The sequence below is a fragment of the Trachemys scripta genome, chromosome 20 (genome assembly GCF_013100865.1).
Source record: "Trachemys scripta elegans isolate TJP31775 chromosome 20, CAS_Tse_1.0, whole genome shotgun sequence".
Lineage (NCBI taxonomy): Eukaryota > Metazoa > Chordata > Testudines > Emydidae > Trachemys > Trachemys scripta.
Window position 1 is genome coordinate 9,828,475 of NC_048317.1, and position 21,371 is coordinate 9,849,845.

The following is a 21,371-nucleotide window of genomic DNA, read 5'->3' on the forward strand; positions in this document are numbered from 1 at the left end:
CCCCGCCCCTCCCCTGCCCCAACTCTGCCCATTCCCCAAAGTCCCCTACCTAACTCCCCCTCTTCCCTCCCAGCCACGCGAAAAGGGCTGCCCAAGCGCTACCAGCTTCATGGTTTGCCGGGCAGCCTCCAGACCCTGCGCCCCCAGCTGGGCACTTCCCCTCCCGGGCTCCAGCTGTTCTGATGCTCCCCTGACTCTTCGGCTCTGTTTAAGAGCCAAGTTGCCCGAGCCAGCGCTACCGGCTTAGGGCAGCCCCCGTGCCTCCGGGCCCCGAGCCACCGGGCTCCAGCTGTGCTGGGGAAGCGCCGGCTGGGGGCGCAGGGTCTGGAGGCTGCCCGGCAAACCATGAAGCCGGTAGCGCTTGGGCAGCCCTTTTCGCGTGGCTGGGAGGGAAGAGGGGGAGTTAGGTAGGGGACTTTGGGGAATGGGCAGAGTTGGGGCAGGGGCAGGAGTGGGAAAGGGGCGGGGCCAGGGCCCCGTGGAGTGTCCTCTTTTTTTATTTTTTAAATATGGTAACCCTAAAATAGCTGAATGTGGAAAGACAGCCCCACCCGCCTACTCCTTTGCGTGAGGGAGAAGTTGCGGCCTATCTGATGATGCAAGGCTGCTCTTTCACTTTCTGAGATAAGCTGGGGCCCTTTTTTGTTCCTTATTAAGGATCAAGGCTGCCTGGTAGGGTTGTTTATTTGCTTTTTTAAATACAAAATTCTGCTTGATTTATGGTGACATTAGAAATTCAGGTCTTGTCTAGCCTGGAAGACTCTCTGACTACGGGAGAACTAGTGAAATGGTGACCCCATTTGCTCATCTCTTCTCTGGAGGCACTTTCCCATTCAGAGGGTGAAAATTGAAAGAAGAAGGAATTTATAGCCAGACTGGTTCAAACTCCTTGGGTTTTGCTTGTTCTTGTGAACACCCATTTAATACCAAGAACTAGCTAACATTTTGAATAAAGGAAGCCTTTGCTGAAGATGTCAGGATTCACCATAAACATCTCAGAGGCCTCCCAAAACTAGGAAAGATCAAACCTGGCCTTCCTGCTATTTCTAAAGTAAAAACCAAGAGGAAAAAACTCTAGTGGTTTTGCTTTAAAACACACAAATGAACCCTCCCTTTCCAGGCCCTCTTTATCCATCAGAAAGCAGCAAAAATGGGCAAAACCATTAAACAAATCTTTGCAGGTTGCCTCTGATGGCTAGTGGACGGACAGGAGAGACTGACCGTGCATTGGCTAAGGGACCACTGCCCTTTACCTCTCCTTCATTGCTGCAAGGCTGGGCGTCTCCACCAGGATCACTTCATTGCTACCTGTCCCATCAGAGCCCTGAAACCAAACAGGGAAACCTCAGATACCATCTGCCCAGCTTCCCTTGATTAATACCTGGGGGACAATCCCCCTGTTTTCTGGCCACAGATGGAGAATGTGCCCTTCTCCTCAGCCCACCAGCTACAAGGCCAATGGCTTCTCCATCCTACCTCTCATTCCCATGCAGCATCACAAACCCTCTCATCTGCTGCTGCTCCCAGCAGGATGCAGCAGGCTTGGCACAGTGCCAGGCAGTCAGGTTTCTCCAGCAAATGGTAAATATGGCTTCTAAACTTTGTACTTAGTTAAACTATTTATTTTAAAAAAAAAATCTGCCTACACTGGTCCTGGTGTTGGCTGTGGCTTCTTCTAATCTAACAACTGACTTCCACATTAATTGATTAGTTTGTTTTAAGCCAATAAAACTAGATTGGTCTATTTCCTTGTAAATGTTCTGTATGGGCACAAAGTTTAATTATCATAATTAAACCTATCTGAGGAAAGTACTTGCTCCCCTTCAAGCAAAATGACAGGGTCTAGATCTAACACCCGAGACAGTAACTTAACTTAAATATTTACTCAATCATCAGATGGGTTAATAATGATTTTTTTCCCCCAGGGAGAAACAGTTCCAGAAAGGGGTGAAAGGGCCTGGTGAAAATACATCTAATGCTTTCTGCTGGAGTCTTTTCTGAATCCAGGAGGTTGAAGATTTTTGGAGTGAAAGGGCCCAATCTGATTTTATTTGAACCTACGTAAGGTTGTTGGCTTCCATAGAGTTACTGCTGATTCACGCCAGTGTAGCTGCAGAGTCAGAAAATGTCTATACTACGAGCAACTCAACTACAGCACTGTAGCTATTCCGTTGTAGCATCATAGCGTAGACACTTCCTAGAGCGACGGAAAGAGTTTTTCACATCACTGTAGGTAATCCACCCCCCTGAGCTGTGTTCTTCCGTCAACCAAACTGTGTCTACACCGGGGGTTAGATAAGCTTAACTACTGAGCTCAGAGGTGTTTTTCACACCCCTAAGAGATGTAGTTAGATTGACCGAAATTTTAAGCATAGCCTAGCCGTTAGGCTTGTTCCGGGGCTCTGTCATACCTGCAGAGTTTCTTTGACTGGTCCTCGGATATCAATCACTTGTCCCTCCCGGATCAAGGATTTAGGAAGTTTGTTGAGAAACTGCTCCAGTGAGAGCTTGAGACCTGCCACGAGAGGGGGGGCGGGGAGGAGAGACAGGAACAGGGAGAAGCAGGAAGGGGAATCCTAGATGTATCACATCACACCAAGCAATTATATGAATACTAGAATGTTCCGCTTCTTGGGCTCATCAGAATTATACTTTGGGCAGTTCCCTTTTAGGAACGGGTTATTAGAATCACCCATAAGGCATGTGATCCGAAGTCCATAGTATAGGAGAAGCTCTTCACAGCTAAATAACAGGGTGATATACAATTGCTGATGGGAAATGCATATGCCTAGATTATTATATATTGCCATATATGGCTGTCCAGGAACATACATAACCATATATGACTACTCCCACTATACAACTACATGTCAGAACATATGTGACCAGACCTTCCAAGATCTAGTCAGAGCAGTTTAATTTTCAATCTGTGCGAGTAATTTTTGGCAACTGTTGGAGCAGATTTCTGGACTGCAGAAGGAAAACAAGGAACCTGTGAGCTGGTCCTATATAATGTGTCTTTCCCTCATGGCTTGGAGATGTGCTGTGACATATCGGAGATGGAGAAGATGAGGCTGGCATCTTGAGGGGAAGATGTCCACTTACATAAGTAACTTGCAATAGAACAATTGTTTGTTTGAAGGCCCAGCCCCTGAAGGCCGTCACCCACACCATTCTTCTGAATGTCTCAAGTGGGCGATGCTGGAAAGACCTCTGCTGAGAATGAGCTCTGGGTTTCATGTGGAAAGTGGGTGGGTTTCATGCACATGCTGGGAAAACTGCCCAAACTGTGGTATTTTATGAATGGCGAGTCTCAGGACTGTTTGCTTCTGTGATCACCGTGAAACTGACTATTGTGGCAGCTGGCTCTCAGCTACTGCAGCAGCACATGAAGCATAACACTCCTCTCAGAAATGTCACCAGGCAACTCTCAGAATTAACTCCTTGGTAACTGGATGACTGTTGCCAGGCTTCACCGGGGCTTTATTTATCCTCTATTTTGGGGCTAAGTAGGGGATCGCCAGGGATTAGCGGGAATGGCAAAAGACTCACCTGGGATCTCACTGGTTTCCTTTACCTCACTTGACCTCGAATGGCCAACTACCTGCCCCTGGCCAGGAAAGTTCTCTGGTAGCTGCCTCTCCCGAAAGAAAACGTCTCTCCTGTCAGTGACCTGTTAAATTAAAGCTAGCTGCCATTAGCAAGCTTGTCTACCTCCAGGACCCAGCTCTCACTGCAGGGTAAGCAGCAAGAACAAAACAAGAACAAACAACTAATAGAGACAGCTAGTTCCTCCTGAGGGTGATTCTAATCTAGAAACACCTATAAAAGAAGCTGTCTGAAGATCCTTTTAGACCCTCCAGAAAAATAAACCCACGTCTGTGTCCCTTCAAGTCTAAAACCCTTCTAGTTAGCAGTTCAATGTCCCATCCAGATCCTAAGATAAGACAGATGATCACTCCAGCCTTGCACACATTAGTACAGTGCTTCGATCCTGCTTTGTGCCTCAGTTTCCCCATCTATGAAAACTGATCCTCAGATGAGAGGTGATGTGAAATTGCAAAGTATTATTTTGTAATAGATAGGCACACCTAGGGTTTGCCTTGATCTGTGCTAACAGAACAAGGGATGCGCAAGCAGCCAGGACCACCAGATGTCTCTCTGAAACCAAAGAAGCAAAAGCACCAGATTCAGCCCCCCACAGTCCCCAGTCCCACCCAGCTCAGCAAAACACAATTGTCAGAGAAGCACATGGCCACTGTGGTACGTCCACACTGCAATAAAACCCCTGTGGCTCATGGACCTCAGGCTGTGGGGCTATACAATTGCTGTGTAGATGTTTGGACTTGGGCTTGGGGCCCAGGGTCTAGGACCCTGTGAGGGGGGAGGGTCCCAGAGCCCAGGCTTCAGCCCGAGCCTGAACATCTGCACCATAACCTGAGGCCTGTGATCCCGAGTGAGCGGACACAGACCAGCTGCAGGTGTTTTACTGCAGCGTAGATGTATTCTAAGTCCTGACTGGGTGTCTTCCATTCCCCCATGACTCTCTAACCCCCACAGCGATAGGCCCAACATTTTCAAATGGTGTGCCTACAGGCAGGCACCTACACGGAAGTGGCCTGATTTCCAAGGGGGGCTGAGGACATACAACTCCATGGGATTTGTGTGCCTAATTTTAGGCACCTATATTTGAAGATCTGGATTATAATAGCCTCTGCAGCCGCCTCCTGTGATGTATCATTCCATATTCTTTATGAAAATATGCTTATGATATGAATATGACGTAACAGAGATCTACTTTATGCAAGACAGCTCATGCGAGGGATCACTGGAAAGGTTATGATTTACTGAATGTGATTATCCTATTTGTATGCCTGCCTCATTTCTGTATCTGAAATTAGGAATATTGACTATGTATCTGTATTTCAACTATGCTACTCTGGGTGACACCCGCTGCTAACACTTCAGGTACAACAATGGAAAAGGTAGACAGTGCTGATGGCCCTTCAGCAAGGACAATGGACTGTAAAAGAGTTTAGTCTTCCTGTGAACCTGTGGGTCAGCCTGTGAAGAATGGCTACAAGGGCCCTACAGAGGCATGTGACCATGTCACCTGATACTGGAACCCATCTTGAATTCTGTACTTTTCCACGAGAAGCTGGGGTGGGGGAGGGGAGGAGTGTCAAACAAGGAAACAAAGGACTCCCGCCTTATGCAAATCCTATTTAAGGGTCGGGAGTGATATAATCCAGGTCCTCAGTTCTCCCCTGCTATCCCACCCAAGATGACTGCTGGAAACAACTAAGATTGAACTGGGGGAAAAGAACTGGACCCAGTCTGGAAGGGCGTCTGGCCTGTGAAGAAGATTATTAGAACCACATTTAAGGTGAGAACTTACATGTAACCAGTTTCTTTAGTGTTTTAAGCTTAGTTTGCGTGCTCTGTTTTATTTTCTTGGTAATCTGCCTTATTCTGTCTGCTACCTCCTTAACCTCTTAAAATACACCCGTTATAGTGAATACATTTATTTCTGGTTTATAATATAGCCCAGTTGATGTGATTTCTAATGGGAGGGGGGAGAAGTTGCACACACCCTCCTCCACCCACATGGAGGGAAGAGGTGAATTTCATAGAATTTGGGGTTTGTACTCAAGGGAGGGTGGACAGGTGGGTGCTGTGGCAAGCCCCTTAAGCTGACCAGGTAAAAAGAGGCCCAGGCTGGCAGAATAATCTGACTCAGTGGTGTCCCAGCCCACCAAGTGACACCCCAGGGGGTTCAACCCATCACACCCCCTTTGACTGCTTTCTAGTGACGCAGAAATTTTTCCCTCACTGTCTCTTTCTAACCCAAGATTCACTGAATCAGAGAAACCGTTCAGTTCTAGTGCACCAAAGACCAAGGCATTTCCTGTAACGGCTGTAGCAGGTGCGTGCCCCACCTCAAAAGTCTAGCTGCACATGGGCTGGGTTTAGAAACATCAAACCAGATTTCGCGTCGAGAAAGGCCTGCAGAGTGGTGACTGCAAACAATAAGACAGAAGCAGTTTGCATGGAGAGAGGGATTTCTCCTAAAAGGAAGATGGCAGGGGCTTTGCATTGCTTACCTGAAAAGGAACGCCATCCGGATAGCGCGTCTGTAGCTCTGAGGGAAAATAGCCATCCATGATATCCTGAAGACATTGCTGAAACAAAGCATGAATGCTTAAAAACCAGGCCTCGGGCTCCATAGTACCTCGCTGCTGATACATTCCATTCCACCCGCATCAGACCTGGAGACCTACAAAGGCACCACAGGATCTCTGATGGAGAGAGACTGGCAGATCCTCTAACAACCATCATTACTCACGAAGCCCTGTGGGGGGCAGATGGGACTAGAGTCACCCCACAAGCCTCAGCCTTTCCCCATTCCCACCCTCGGCCTTTGCTGAGGGAATAGTTAGATGGCAATAACTTGACTTCCTCCAGGAATTGGTCCATACCTGCGTGGACGGCTCCTCGTACGACCGGAAAGGTCCATTGAACATGACTATCCCATTCTGATAAAAAGTGAGGGCTATCGATTGGGGCTGCCTCAGTCTAGCACCTCCTGCTGTGCGCTCGATTTGAGACACACCTTCCCCAGCCAGCACGTTTAAATCTTTCAGGTTTTCCAAAATTAAATCAAAATCGATCAGATGCTTGGAAACAGTTGAGTCGCCTGCAGCAAGGAAAGCAGAGTTATCGAGGGGGAGGAGCCTGCAGCCAGGAGTGTTGAATCCACACGTACGTCTCCCTGCATGGGCATGTTAAAGGTGCTGCCCAAACCCTACCATTTTGGGCCTGGCTCCCACCTGCCTCCACGTTGTGTCATTTACACCTTTGGGAAGGGAGCGTGAAATGCTATCACGTCAGAATGGCAGTGCTTCGCTTCCACACTGCAGAGGCATAGATAACACCACAGTGGAGAACCCGTCCCCTTGTTACCAACTTATGAAACTGCATCATCAGCCAATGCCACAGCTTGCACTCCTTGGAGGCCCTGATTATTTTGATGGTTATAATGTACTTCGCATCGTTCCTTGCTTGGTACTGCACAATACAAAGAGGGAGGTGAGCTGCTGTCCCAAAAAGCTTACAACCTAGGTTAGACCAGCAGCTGACTTCAGCACAGGCTCCTGCAGGGAACTCAGATGGGACACCAGCTGACTGACTGATCTCCGAGGCTGGCAGATTGCTTTTCTAAATAAGCCTTTCGCCTGCTGGGGGATTATTGGTGAGAGGGAGGTCTTTTGGGTGCTTGAGAAAGGGATGTCAGGTTTATGGGGTAGAGCAGGAGAGATGTGTAGATGACAGTGGGAGAAGTATATGAGGAGAGGAAGTGCGTGCAGAGATGTTGACTGGGATGAGGCCTTTGATATTTTCAATTCTGCTTTTGACAGATTCTTCAAAGGATAAAAATAGCATCAATAAGCAGAAATAATCTCTGTAAATGCATCAATCAGCAAATAAGGCCAAGTGAACTGACACACTAACCTCTGTGCCTTATGCCCACTGCTATTCAGAGATCATCTCCCTTACCTACTTCAAGGGGCTGTGAAAGTTAATCAGCTGGTGTTTTTCACAGCACTTTGAAGGTGAGGCTGCTACAAGTCCCAAGTGTATTCTTCTCTCTTACCACTTAACAGGAGGCCATCACTAAATACTATAGGATTCAACACAATGCAACTAGCTCCCAACTCACGTGGCTGCTGGAGGAAGCGAACAATAGTGTGTTTTGATGCGGTCAGGCAATAGGGGCAAATAAATGCACATGATACATATGGAAAGGGCCGGATTTTGATCTCACACGCATTTTATGCCTGAGTTGGGAATCAGGCTCCAAACATTCAAAGTATGGGGACTGCTTCTGAAGATTTTCCTCCTGATAGCTGGCCCATCAGCTCCCCAAAAGAAATGGGCTTTATAAAATATATGCAGTTACTAAACTATGTTCCTGGTGCCGCTTGTGTTACATTACAAGTCTCCTTTCTACTGAAATGGATTAGGATGTAGACCGCAGGATCACCATGAGGAAATCATAACAGGGAAGGACCTTAACATTTGAAAGTCTGCAGGACCTATCATGCCCAACCCACATCCACAGCTATCTGTAAAACATTCGACCCTTTCATCCCCGCATCAAGTAGTACTAATTTTCACTGGGTATCTTCACCCCTGCTGTAAGCTGCTTCCACACTGTGCTCTGGCCATACAAAATCCTTCCCCCCTCACTGCATTTTCTATAATTTAAAGATAGGGTTTTCAAGTCCCACTGATTTGCAATGATACCTGTGCATCTACGACACTTATGAGCTTTGGAAAATCCCACACTACAGTTTTTTGTCTTTCCCTAAAGCAAAGAGGTTGATGTAGGGGTTCAGATCCCAGAAGCTATCATCCCTAACAGGCCCCCTTCCATGGGCAGCGTGTGAACCGCCGGCTGGGGTAGGCTAGCCCCCAGCTCTGCCCCTTCCACCTGAAGCCCCACCTCTTCTGCCCCCCCCCCCCCCACTGCAGCTCCCGGCCCAGGCTAGTGTCCCTAGCCCCAGAGCACTGTGCGGGCGGTACAGCCCCACTCCCAGCCCCAACCTGAGCCGGGGCCACAGCACAGGGATGGGAAACTGGCAGGAGGGAGCCTGGGGGCAGAGCATGGGTGGGGACATGCCTGTTTGTTTGGGGAAGCCATGCCCCCTTCTCAGTCTCAGCAGAGAGGCCAAGGGCTTGATGTCATTGACACCAAACTCCTCTCTTAGCCCTAGGGGAGGTCTCTCCAGGTCAGAGTTGAAGCACATTGGGAGGGGAGTGCAGTATGGGGGAAGCCTGACCTGCTACTGCCCACACAGTGCCTGTTCTACAGATAACAGCGGGGAGGTTTTCAAAGGGCAGTTAGGTGACTGAAGTCAAAGGGTGTTAGGTGCCTACCTATCTCCCATTAGCGCCTTTGAAAATCTCCTCCGTTATGTCCAGAGATGTTAATAAAGTTTATGTAAAGGGCACTAAAAATTCACCTCTAAACACAAACTAAAAAGCCAAACACGTGAACCAAACAGGTTTTTGGACCAGGCATTTCAGTTGGAAAGGTGCATCTTTCCAGGGTCACACCCAGCTAAGATGTTATGTAAATAATGAGAATTGAATGAATGACCTACGGGCTAGGAGCTCTCTGCACAAGTCCTGGCACGATGGAGCAGTTCAAGAAGAGTCACAAAGGCCTATCGTGCCATGAATCTGATTGATTAATAAATCAATAATTATCTGTTTTTCCAATCTGGAGAATATTATGCCTTTTTTAAATACCCCTGAGGGGCAGGCTATCTGCCTCAGCAAAGGGCATTGCTGCTTTACCTGGTTTCCAGAGACTCCTTGATGGCTGATTTTCCTGCTTCTTCAATGATTTCAGCTGTTCATTGTTCTCTCCAACCCAAATCAATCCATAATCATTCAGAAACCGCTGCATGGGGAAGGGGAGAAGAGGATGAACTAGCTTGAGAAGCATGGGAGCATAAAAGGCCAGGAATGGGAGCTGTACAATGTGTGTTGCCTTGGACAAGTCTGACCTTGTTACAAGGTACGGGGGTGAGAAAACTCACTGAGCAGGAAGAGTAGCATGTCATGGACTCCAAAAGTTGTATGAACCTATCCACAGTGATCAATCATTCAGTACTCAGTCTATCATGTCTTTGATCACTGCAAAGACTTGAATTCTACTGAGTCAGCCAGTTAATTGGAACAGCAACAGGAGGGACTGAAACAAAACTAAAGCCATACAGATCAAAAGGAGGAGACATAAGTGTTTGTGTATAAGAGCTATTAAAAATGCATGCAATCTAGCCAGGTGTCAATAATAATGATATGCTATATTTACTTAGCACCTTTCTCCCACGAATCTCAAAATACATCACCAACATTAATTTATTAAGCCCCACAACTAAATATGAGTTAAGTCAGGACAACTACCTGCATTTTACGCACTGGAAAACAGAATAACAGAGAGGTTAGAAAACTTGTTCAAGGCCACACAGTGAAATTAGTGGCAGCACTGGGAGGAGAACCCAGAAGTCCTGACGCCCAGTTCCCTGCTCTAATTACCAGGTTAAAGTTTCAGTCAGACATCAGTTTTGCATTATAGAGGAAAGTGGTGTGGTTTCATATCAAACAGCTGAGCATGTATCAAGAGCCACTGATTCTGGGCTTGGGCAGGTCACTTAACCTTTCTGTGACACAGCTTTCCCGTCTGTAAAATGGGGATAGTAACAGAGCAGCTTTGGGATCCTTGGATGAAATGACTTAAATTGCAAAGTAATAGTATTAATAAATGTTCCCCACACTGCAATTTGGATAAATAATTCTTCACTTCCTGTCCTACAATCTTGTGTAGTGTTGCTGTGAGCTGTTCAAAGGCTACCGTATTCCACCCTAGAGATGACTGCATATCACAGGTGAGTGACGTGCTCCCCAGAGTGATGGATTCTCCAACACTTGAGGTCTTCAGATCAAGACTAGATATCTTTCGGGAAGATATGCTTTAGCCAAACAAATTATTGAGTTCCTTACAGGAATAGCTGGGTAAAATGTAATCGCTGATGGCATACAGGAGGTCAGAAAGACTAGATGATCTAATAGTCCCTTCTGGCCTTACAATCTAAGAATCTATGTACAATTCCCTGGGTTTCTTCAGAATGAGCAGTGATATGATTAGCAAGCTGCTAATTATAATTGAGTGTTACATCATATATCAAAACTGATTCAAAAGGGGAGAAAGGAAAAGGAGTGGGAAGGGGATTAGGGAATGTCCCTCATCTGCCATTTAACCTGTTCCTTCTGTACTGAAGCTGTAATAATAGGCAGTGATAGTGAAACTGTCAGCTTAGTAAGAACCAAACATTTATGGACTGAATGAACAGGAAGCCAATCCCAGGGGAGCGTAGGGTGAGGCCAAGGGGGTCCATCCATGAATCTCACCTCCATTTCCCAGACCTGATTCTGCAGCTGAAGACACTTCACTTCCAGTTCCTCTATTCTGCTTGACTCTGGGGAATCTGCAGAGGAAAGACAGAGACATGAAGTGTTTTATTTTTGCTCTAAAAAGCTTCAGACAAGAGCTGAGATAACCAGTGTCAGGGAGTACTGAGTGTGTCTGGGCTCAGCTTGAGGGAACTATTGCTCTCCTCCCAGTCTTGCTTCTTCTAACCACTCCTAAGAACCACGTGGTTATGTGGCCATCTTCTGCTTGGGTTTTCAGTCTTGTGGGGACACTTTAGCACAGTGAAAGCAGGTCAGAGTGTGGCAGTTGAGTGCTGCACCAGAAACCAGCAGCTTAAAAGTCAGTTGCAAATGCATGCATCTGCGGCAAGTGAAGCAGTGAGTGTGTAATTCACAGTTGTCCTTGGGGGAGTACTGGAACTGGGCTTCCCCAAGGAAAGGACTGTGCTGAAGTCCCCAGCAGCACCTCCCAGTACTGGAAAAGAGCACAGTCTGAGATTAAGGCTGTGTCTACACTGCCATTTTCAGCACTAAAACTTTAGTCATTCAGGGGTGTGAAAAAACACCACCCTGAGTGACAAAAGTTTTAGCGTTGAAAAGTGTCAGTATAGACAGCGCTTTATCACCAGGAGCCACACTCCGGCGACAAAACTACCCCCCCTCATTTGGGGTGGGGGGGTTTAATCGCCGGGAGAGCTCTCCGCCGCGATAAAACGTGACTACACTGCCCACGCCACAGCGCTGCCACGGCCGCACTATAACCTGGGTAGTATAGACATACCCACACACAGGAAGCAGAAGGATGCCAAGGACAGAACAACTTACCTTTTCCTTTCTGAAGGATCTGCACCTGCTTCTCAAGTTCAGCAACCTTTCTAGCCTGAAGATCCCAGAAAAAAGGCAAAATAATGATTCCACTTGGTTCCTTTCCTCCGAGGATCTCAAAGCACTTTCCACATACCGAAGATTTAGCCATTCTGCTCCCAGAAGCCAGGTAGGTTAACTACACACCCATTTTATGGATGGGCAAAGTAGGGTCTAGAAAGGGTGTGACCTGTCCCAAAATCACATAGGGCTAGACTGTGGAGTTACCACAGGCCCTGACATAACTGCGCAGTCCCAGGAGTAGGCCAGGACCAAGTCACCCTGCCTGCCCATCCATTTCCCACCTGCATGAGATGCGGAGTAGTGACCCCACGATGGCTGCTCCTCCTCTCACACACAGTTCAGTTACGCAGGTTGCGCTCATGCTCTCCTACCCCGCTTTGAGGGTGCAGCTCAAAGTTAAGCCAGTGGTGAATACATGGCAAATCTGGGGTTAGAACTCAGGAGTCCTGATCTACTAGCCACTAGAAACACTATTTACCCTAAAGTGTCTATAACACCAACAGGGTACTATCCATCCCCATTTCTATCGGGTGTGTCTGCTTCAGAGAGACCTCTGGCCTTCTAATCAACTCAAACATTATAAAATGGAAGGAAGAAAAGAAACATGCAAAGCAGAAGAGTCAATGACATTAGATGTTAGGGCTCATCTTTCCCTAGGATCACTGAAGTCTCGGGACTGTCCCTTACTGCAGTGCGGTAACAGCAACTGGGCCTCTACAGTGAGTGGTCTCTGTAATTAGTAAGATACAGGCCTAGTAGTTGCCTTGTCTAAAGAACAATTACACGGTTTTAGCCCAAACTAGGTGTGATCGTGGTTCTGGCTAACGTGGCCAGAACTGTTCAGAAAGGGCCCAAATGAGGCTGGCATTTTTACCTTCAGCTGGATTTCCTGTGCTTGGTTCTTTGCTTTTTGTTCCAACAAAGCAATTTTTTGCATCATGGAGGACATGAGCTCCATGTCAGTCGGAGCTGCCCCTATAAGCACAAGTACAACACATCACCCAAAAAAGCACCTTCAGAATTGCAAGCTTAATTTGACCAAAGGGAACGCTTATGATCATCCAGTGCCATATTACATGGGCGGAAGGCATTGTGCAGGAATCCTGGATTAGCCATCGCGGACAGCAGGAATGGATGCCCTGAGGGCAGCGTGTATAAATACTGCAGGTCCCGGGCCGAAGTAACTGGGGTCGATATGGACCTTGCAGCAGACGCGGTGTATGCATCCCTGGATCACCAACAGGCACACTGTGTAACTGTTCAGGGAAGTGAAATGAGCACCAGACTCTGTAGCTGGATTCACTAATCAAGCCCCATCTGTGGATCATTACGGTTATAGTCCCTGATGCCAGCACTGTGTCTGAGTGAGACATTACCATGGGTACTTGTTTTTGTGGCTGTTCCCTTTGAGCAGGAAGGGGAAATGTCTTGCACTGGAAGCTTTGTTCTAGGAGACAGGATGTCATTCAGCAGCGCAGCTTCATCCTCTGTGAATCCAAGAGGCAAAAAAGCATTAGAGGCGGGGCCAGGTCCACTTTTTAGATGAAGCCTCACAAAAATCTTGTGACGAAGATGCTGGGTGTATCATTAGGGAAGGAGCGGGTTGGGGAAAGAGGTGTGACACAATCCCACTTGCCCACCCAAAGGCTTCCAAAGTGATGATTATTAAGCATCAAGAGTGTGCTCGGCACAATACGATACTCAAAGGACAATACAGTCCATACCCTGAGGAGCTTACACTTTAAACAGACAAACAAAGATCGGACACCAAACTGTACTGGGAGACAGAGAGCATGGTGCTAATTTAGAGCATCTTTTTCTGGGGGTGAGAGAGGTGAGTGGTGGGATTGAGTTTGCTTTAGAAAAAGGTGACGACGGCATAATACTGTCTAGGATTAGTGTTTGTGAGCCTCACAGAAGAAGGGAGTTTCCAAGAGGGATTTGGAAGCAGCAGTTTGCTCTGCGATAGAGAGGGTGTTCTGAGCATAGGTGACAGCATGGAAGAATGAGGGAACCAGCTTGATTTGGAACTGTAATCATTTTAGAGAGTCTAACATGTTCTAACAAACCCTGGGGATGGGAAAACGACTTCCTACTAATCTGATATCAGACACATGTGGAAAGGAGAGAGAGAAACCAAGGACAAGAAAATGAACTAAGCACATAACACTTCAACGCAAAAACACATAAAGGGAAGAGAAAGGCCTTACTCACCATCGTAGGCACTCAGTTTAAATGGCACTGTCCTTTTCCTGCACATAAGAATAGGGAATACAGAAAACAAACAGCAGAGAGATTAATTATCTGCTGGCTGACCTGGGTAAATTTTTTTAGGGATAACAGACTTGTAAATTACATCAAAAATCTTCTTAAAATACAACCACCTCTACTTTCTTGCCAGTTCACCACACAGAGATAAACCAAACAAGCCCCCTCTTGCTTTGTAAGCTGAGTGAGCTCACACCCAAACAACAAATTTAGAACAGCCTAACAGCAGTTAAGATCACAGGAAGCCACAACTAGTGTTAGCTGCTTCACACTAGGGAAAAGCAAAAGAAAGACAAACAATAAACCTGGCCAACTGTGCTATGCAGAATTGTACAATATTCCTCCTGGCCCCAGCTGGGGATCAGTTTGCACCGCAAGGCTATAGAACAGGGGTGGGCAAACTTTTTGGCCCGAGGGCCACATCTGGGTGGGAAATTGCATGCAGGGCCATGAATGTAAGGCTGGGTCAGAGGGTTGGGGTACAGGGGGGCGGTGCCGGGTGCAGGAGGGGCTCAGGACAGGGCATTGGGGTGCAGGAGGGGGTGCAGAGTGCAGGAGGGGGCTCAGGGCAGGGGGTTGGGGTGCAGAGTGTGAGAGGGCTCAGGGCAGGGGGTTGGGGTGCGGGAGGGAGTGAGGGGCGTGGGAGGGGTGCAGGGTGCTGGAGGGGGCTCAGGGCAGAGGGTTGGGGTGCAGGGTGCAGGAGGGGTTCTGAGTGCGGGCTCCAGCCCGGCGCCGCTTACCTTGAGCAGCTCCGGGGTGGCAGCGGTGTGCAGCGGGGCTAAGGCAGGCTCCCTGCCTGCCCTGGCCCCGCTCCTGGAAGCGGCCAGCACCACGTCCCATGCTGCCCTCCGCCTGCAGGTACCTCCCCCGAAGCTCCCACTGGCCGTGGTTCCCCATTCCCGGTCAATGGGAGCTGCGGGGGGGCAGTGCCTGAGACGAAGGCAGAGTGGAGAGTCCTCTGCCGCCCCACCCCCCAGGGGCTGCAGGGACATGATGCCCACCGCTTCCGGGTGCAGCGCAGGTTGCCTGCCTTAGTCCTGCTGGGCCACAGGTCTGGCAATCCCACTGGCCAGGTCCGGCCCTCGGGCTGTAGTTTGCCCACCCCTGCCAAAGAACCAAGAGCCCCAGCAAGGTTATTCTTGCTAGTATAACTGCACAGACTGTTCTGATTCATATAGGCCCCACCATGGAATGGTGGCTCACAGCTGGATTTGGGATGGCACAATACTGGATTTTAAGGCCCAATTCTGCAAGGTGCTGAGTGACAGCAGAGTGTGGTTCTGATCACCCTTAAATCCTACTGACTTCAATGGGAGCTGAAGGGACCAAGCATCTTGAAAGATCAAGACCAAAGAAGGACCCTCCCAGGTTACAGCAGGCAGCACACACAGCTGTGAAGTATATAGCGTGGGGTGAGAGTTTGCTGGTCTTGAGGCATTTGTCATTTATGCCTTGATTATAGTGTTCGGAAGGAGAAGCAGCTGGTATCAAAATTTCACAAATAAGCAAGGATGGCAACAAGACAAAGCAAGGAAGAGCCCTCATGGCTCATTTACCCTGGACTGTGTAGCTGCAGTGGGACTCTGCGGTGCTTTCCCAGGGAGGAAAGAGGAGAACTCATGGTTTATACCTTAGACAGCTCTAGATCCTAGGGAACAAAGATAGCGTTACAATTCCAGGCTGCAGGATGAAAGTGAGTGAAATGCCTTGGAACACAAGATTGAGGCACACCGTGAAAAGCAGATGACCCAGGATGTATTTTATCATCACACATTGTAGAGGTTTCCCTCAGAGCAGGTTGGTCTTCGGGCAGACCACGGAGTTAAAAGCATGACCCTTCATCTTTCATACAGAGCAGGGAGCCTCGCAGGGAATTCGGGTCCAGCCATGCTGCTTGGAGCAAAGGGTGCATTTCATGCTGGAGTCTCTTTTGCCCATGGGGTCCCATAGGATATATTTATATAGCATATTAAAAAACACCGCTGGCCTGTACCAGTTGACTCGGGCTCATGAGGGTCAGGCTGTGGGGCTTTTTCATTGCTGTGTAGACTTCTGACCTCAGGCTGGAGCCCGAGCTCTGGGACCCTCCCACCCTGCAGGGTCCTACAGCCCAGGCTCCAGCCCAAGCCCAGAAATCTACACAGCAATGAAACAGCCCTGCAGCCCCAGCCCCGCAAGCCCAAGTTGGCTGGCACAGGCCAGCGGCAGGTTTTTCTTTGCTGCTTCGACAGACCCATAGAAATGACGTCAAGCACTTCATTGTGGGCCCTGTGGTCTCCACACAGGCTGCAGCCTCCAGGTGACAAACCACAATCTGCTCCATTTCATGCCAGTTGGGTGCAGCCCTCAGGCAAAGGCTGCCACGTTCCTTGGGTTGTTCTGGTGGGACAAACTCCTGCATCATGCGTGCCCTTCGGTCACTGCACCAGCGCAGCACAAAGGGACACGCTGATTTTGCCTCAAGAAGTCAGCTCACCGCGTCACGCCACCCTCATGTCATAACGGAAAGTGATGTCATGAGGCACCACCGTGCACCGCGATAACATCGCAAGTCACTACAGTGCAATGCAATGATGCCCGGACATCACAACACATCCTTGTGGAAGCACCATGACAGCACAAACGGCCACTGTGCAATGTGATGACGTCAGGAGGCGTCCCCGTGCAACGGGGTGACCTCACAAGGTGCTACCGAATGACCCCAGTGACCTCATAAGGCGTCACCACGCAACCCAACGGCTTTGGGCGCCCTGGGCAAGGCGACATGTCACGAGGCAACAGGCCCGACGTCGCGCCCCCGCCGTGGTGGGCCCAGCCCGGCCTTACGGGGGCCCCTCAAGCTCCCAGCCCCCGCGGGCGAGAGGGGCCAAGGGCCGGCCCCGCCTGGGGGAGAGGCCGCCTCGGGGTTGCAACGGACTCACCCGCCCCCCGTCGGGCTCGGCTCACGCGACGCCATCTTGTTTGGAGCGGTTGCCCCGGTTACGGCCGGGCGAGCTGATTGGCTCCGCGAAGGTCCCGTGGCTCGACCGCTTCTGAAAAGACTACTAGTCCCAGCATGCAACGCTCGGGTGTTCTGCACCCTCTCCCCCCTCCCCCCATGGATCTGAGCAAGAGCTGGGGAGAGAGGCAGGGAATTGACCCCTCCCAACCTGAAAGGGCCCCTCGTGGGACAAGGCAGGGGCTGGGGACTTGCCCCCTTAAAGGGCAATAGCTGAGGGATCCCCCGCCCCAGGAGAGAGGTGGGGCTGGGGGGCTTACTCCCCTAAATGGGAATGCACCCCCCCCGGGGGGCAGAAAAGGAGCTAGGGGGCCTTAACCCCCCTTAAAGGAGCAACCCCTGAGAGACCCCCTGATGGAATATAGGGGAATGGATGAGGCATTAGGGGGGAGGGATAGTTCAGTGGTTTGAGCATTGGCCTGCTAAACCCAGGGTTGTGAGTTCAATCCTTGAGGGTGTTGGGGTTACTAGGCCTGCCTGAGCCAAAGTTCTTCCATGTTTAAACTCTGTCCTTCCATGTTTAACTCTAATCGGCCTCAAAAACCAAGGACAGGAATTGGAATGTGTAAACAGCCAGTTAGCAATTACAACTTTGCTCAAACCAGGTACCAAACAATAATGATGAGGTTTGCATGTCCCTAGCTGGGGAAGGGGTAATAAACTAAGAGTAAACAGAACCAAATAACTGTTTAGAGGAGAATTACTAACAAGCTAGATTTATAGCCCTAGAATGATTTAATTGCTTAAATGTATAAACATGCCTTTGATAGAGGGGGGGGCTTAGTTGTAAAATGTATAAAGAAGAGAGAAACTGTTTTTGCTGGTGTGCTTGATTTTAGACTTGCCTGTCTCCTTGCACCACTTTGAGATCTCAAATAAACTGTGATTGTTTCTCCACCCCGGTATGTTTATTGATGCGAAGCACTCCGGGCAACGAACCCCACTGTTGCTGTCCTCGGGCCTCTGTGCTGGCAACAAGGGGACCACTTGGGGATCTGGGGCAAAATCAGTACTTGGTCTGCTAGTGAAGGCAGGGGGCTGGACTCGATGACCTTTCAAGGTCCCTTCCAGTTCTAGGAGATGGGATATCTCCATTAATTTATTTTATTTATTAACCCCCCATTTTAATGGGGCCAAGCCCAGGGATCCCCATCCCCAAGGACTGCGGCAGGGTCCCCATCTGGAAGCCCTCAGAGAGGGCCCCCACTTCTGAGCCTGCTGTGACTCCCCACAGCCAGCCCCGGGCTCCTGGCTAATTCCCTCATCACCCTGTGGACTGCAGCCTGCAGCATGTGCTAGCCCAGGACACGCATTGCCCCACCAGGCATTCCTTCCCACCCGCTACACTCACCCCGTGCCCACACAATGGCTCATGGGACAGCTGTATGCTGTTCTGTGGTGAGGCTTTCCCTTACTGCGTAGTATCTGAGCCTCATGTATGTCAGAGGGTTAATCTTCACAACCCACCCTGAGGCAGGGAAGCAATACTATCCCCACTGTGCAGATGATGAAACCGAGGCACTGAGAGGGAAAGCAGCTTGCCCAAAGTCATGCCGCATGTCAGAACCCAGCTCACCTCTGGCCTGGTCCTGTGCTTAAACCACAACATTCAGAATTGTCAACTCTAGCAATGTTCTTGGGAGTCTCACAACTCAGCTCTTGGAGTAATGTTATTACATGAGAATCTCAACGTTCATTTAAACAAAATACAGAAATTCCAGACCTCGTGATTGTGGAGAAAAGGTGAACCCTAAAAAGCTACAAAACCAGAATGCAAATAAAAAGGATGCGAAATTTATTGTTCTAAAACTCCCATGCTTTTTAAGTCAGTCTCATGATTTTGGGTGGCTTGACTCATGATTTATGAATGTAGGGGTTGACAATGCTTTTTTGTTGCTATTTCATGGTTGCTATTTTTCCGTTTCCCCACATCTCCCACCAGTAAGAGTCAGATTTTATTCATGAGCTTTAACTAAGAAATTATTCTTTTTTAGAATCTGTTAAAAAAAAACACTGCTGAGAGTTTTCAACTTTATGAACTGATCATTCAAGGTTTATGTCAATGGATTTGCACCCCACCCTTATCCAAAAACAGATCTGTGAGGGTCATGAAGATATCTTTTTAGTTGTATTTTCATTTTTTTCCCCCTCACTTTTTTTTTTTTTGACTGTTTCTCTCTTCCTTTGTCCCTTCTCTGATCTCTGGTACCATGCAGCTTGTTTTGTCTGTGTAATATTGGAAAAACTCTATAAACAAAATGTTTGAAATATCCAAGATGGCTGTTTGGTTGTCATCATGCCATTTCTGGGGAACCCTTATGTATTTTTTAGGAAAAGATCTTCCATTGAAGCTATGCCAACAATTGACAACAGCTAAGGATCTGGCCTTCTGAATTTGAAATTTGTGCTGAAAATTACCATACGCTCCTTTCATGGTCTGGTAGCCTCCACCAACAAACTTTCATTTCTACTCTTCTGCTTACTGAAACTGTCAAGAAAGATCTAAAACAGCTAAAGCAGAAGCTTCCGCATGTTCTGTTTCTTTCAGATATTGTATGTTAAATCTTTCCCTTTCCAGAATCTGATACATTTCATCCCTCAAAGAAATTCAATGGGTCCATTTTATCTGAAATATTTTGGTCGATTACTTTTTTCAAGCTGCCTTAAAAAGGCACAAAATAGTGAAAGAAGAATTAGACCCAGCTTGACACCAGTGTGAATCGGGAGTAAATCCACTTAAGTCAGTGCAGTTACCCTGGTGTGAAACTGGTGTAAACTCAGGATGAAGCTCATCCGCTTTGACTAGATGTTACTCAAGTTTAAAAGGAAATATTACTATCCTCTGTCTAATCTAATCTATCATCTTTCTCGGTATGCTGCCCCTTCCTGTTGCTCAGTACAACATCCAAATTCATGACGTAGGAAATGCTTTTCATCATGAGCAAGCTTCAAAATATATTTTTAAATGTTTTTAAGAGAGATGGGGCTGAACTATCCCTCGCCCCAGATCAAAGCACCACTGAACGTTGTGGGCTCACAATCTACACCTGAATGTTCCAGTTGAAGCTATTTCTAGTTTTCAGTTGAAAAATAAGAGGGCTAGTTAACAAACCTGAAATTCAGGCCAGCTTAGCTGAAAGTTTGGCTGATGTTTGCAAACATCCCAGTGAGCTGATTTATGATTTTGTCACCCAAGGCCTGGGAGATATGTGGCTGTTTTGAGGTTTCTAGAAAAACTTGAGCATGAGAGTGGGGGAACCAACACTTAAGTATAGATTCGCCCCCGTCTTCTCCAAGCCATAATGGCTGAGTTGTCCGCCCCATGTGGCCCTGTGCTTTGGGGACCATGCACTTCCTGGAATGTAGGGAAAAGAGAAGACTGACAAGAGCCCTGTGATCTGGGATCCCTGCAGAACCCCCATCCCAGATGCCAAACTCCTCTGCTGCTCCTTCTTGCCGTATCAAGAGAGCACAGTTGCCAACTTTAACACGATAAATAAGCACCCTGACTTTCACTATTAGCCAAAGATCAAGTTAATCCCATTTCAAAACAAGGCCAAAACAAGCCAATCCCTAAGAATCCCAACACTCTATGTGTCTAGATCCCCCCAGCGTGAAGTCTGGGACTGTGGTGGGCCCACTGTGCATCCCTATCTCCACAACTTGCCCCTGCTTGCCGGGAGCCGATCAAAAAAAAGAAGCAACAAGCTACAAGCCAAAAACTAGTCAACAAGCAATTCACAAGCCAATTAAGCCAAAAACAAGCCCAATTTCTGTTTTTTTTTCAAGGGTTTGGCATGTCTGCAGGAGAGTCAACCCAAGCCCTCCAGGTGCCAAAAGCCTCTTAACCACCCCCCTGATAAGCACCACCACCACGCTCCCCAGGAACAAACCCAGCTAGCCGTCAATCGATTGCCTCTCCAAATCCAGATGTGCAAATTTGGAATGTCTGCTTGAGCCCCTGGTATATGAACCCATGGCTAGTTTTGATTGTGGTTGATGAATTGCCCATGCTGAGAAGCTGTGATTTTATCAGTGCTACTGTCCTGGGTGTTTTGGGAAGGGAGGGATCTTGGGGATGTGATGATCAGAAGGAATGTTGTACATTTTTAGGGCCGCTTCACTAACAATAAAACCACTCTGACCAGCAACCCAAATAAGGTGTGGCATAGAGGCTGCGAGGGGTTTGATTGGTGAGAGCTCTCTGCGTCTAAAC

General features: G+C 48.3%; 1 protein-coding gene across 2 annotated transcripts; it reads right to left on the bottom strand.

Moving 5' to 3' along the window:
- Nucleotides 1-495: 495 nt before the first annotated feature.
- Nucleotides 496-17,163, bottom strand: UBXN11 (UBX domain protein 11). 2 transcript variants are annotated; one of them, XM_034753901.1, is made up of 13 exons: nucleotides 17,079-17,163; nucleotides 15,714-15,805; nucleotides 14,104-14,141; nucleotides 13,266-13,376; nucleotides 12,764-12,864; nucleotides 11,827-11,881; nucleotides 10,981-11,057; nucleotides 9,364-9,469; nucleotides 6,480-6,697; nucleotides 6,105-6,182; nucleotides 3,553-3,673; nucleotides 2,412-2,515; nucleotides 497-1,324 (listed from the first exon to the last, which is right to left on the bottom strand). In XM_034753901.1, the coding sequence occupies exons 2-13, from the start codon at nucleotides 15,776-15,778 to the stop codon at nucleotides 1,250-1,252; spliced, it is 1,149 nt and encodes a 382-aa protein (XP_034609792.1). In that variant the 5' UTR covers nucleotides 15,779-15,805; nucleotides 17,079-17,163; the 3' UTR covers nucleotides 497-1,249. The 2 variants fall into 2 exon arrangements, with proteins under 2 accessions (XP_034609793.1, XP_034609792.1); XM_034753902.1 differs by lacking the exon at nucleotides 15,714-15,805 and having other exon boundaries at nucleotides 496-1,324; nucleotides 17,079-17,128.
- Between the last annotated feature and the right edge of the window lie 4,208 nt (nucleotides 17,164-21,371).

Excerpts from the sequence above, each read along its gene's own strand:
- UBXN11 (XM_034753901.1), bottom strand. The coding sequence starts at position 15,778 with ATGAGTTCTCCTCTTTCCTCCCTGGGAAAGCACCGCAGAGTCCCACTG. Across the intron at positions 14,142-15,713 it reads CTGCAGCTACACAGTCCAGG|GAAAAGGACAGTGCCATTTA; the intron begins GTAAATGAGCCA and ends TCTTATGTGCAG. Across the intron at positions 6,183-6,479 it reads ACGAGGAGCCGTCCACGCAG|CAATGTCTTCAGGATATCAT; the intron begins GTATGGACCAAT and ends GCTTTGTTTCAG.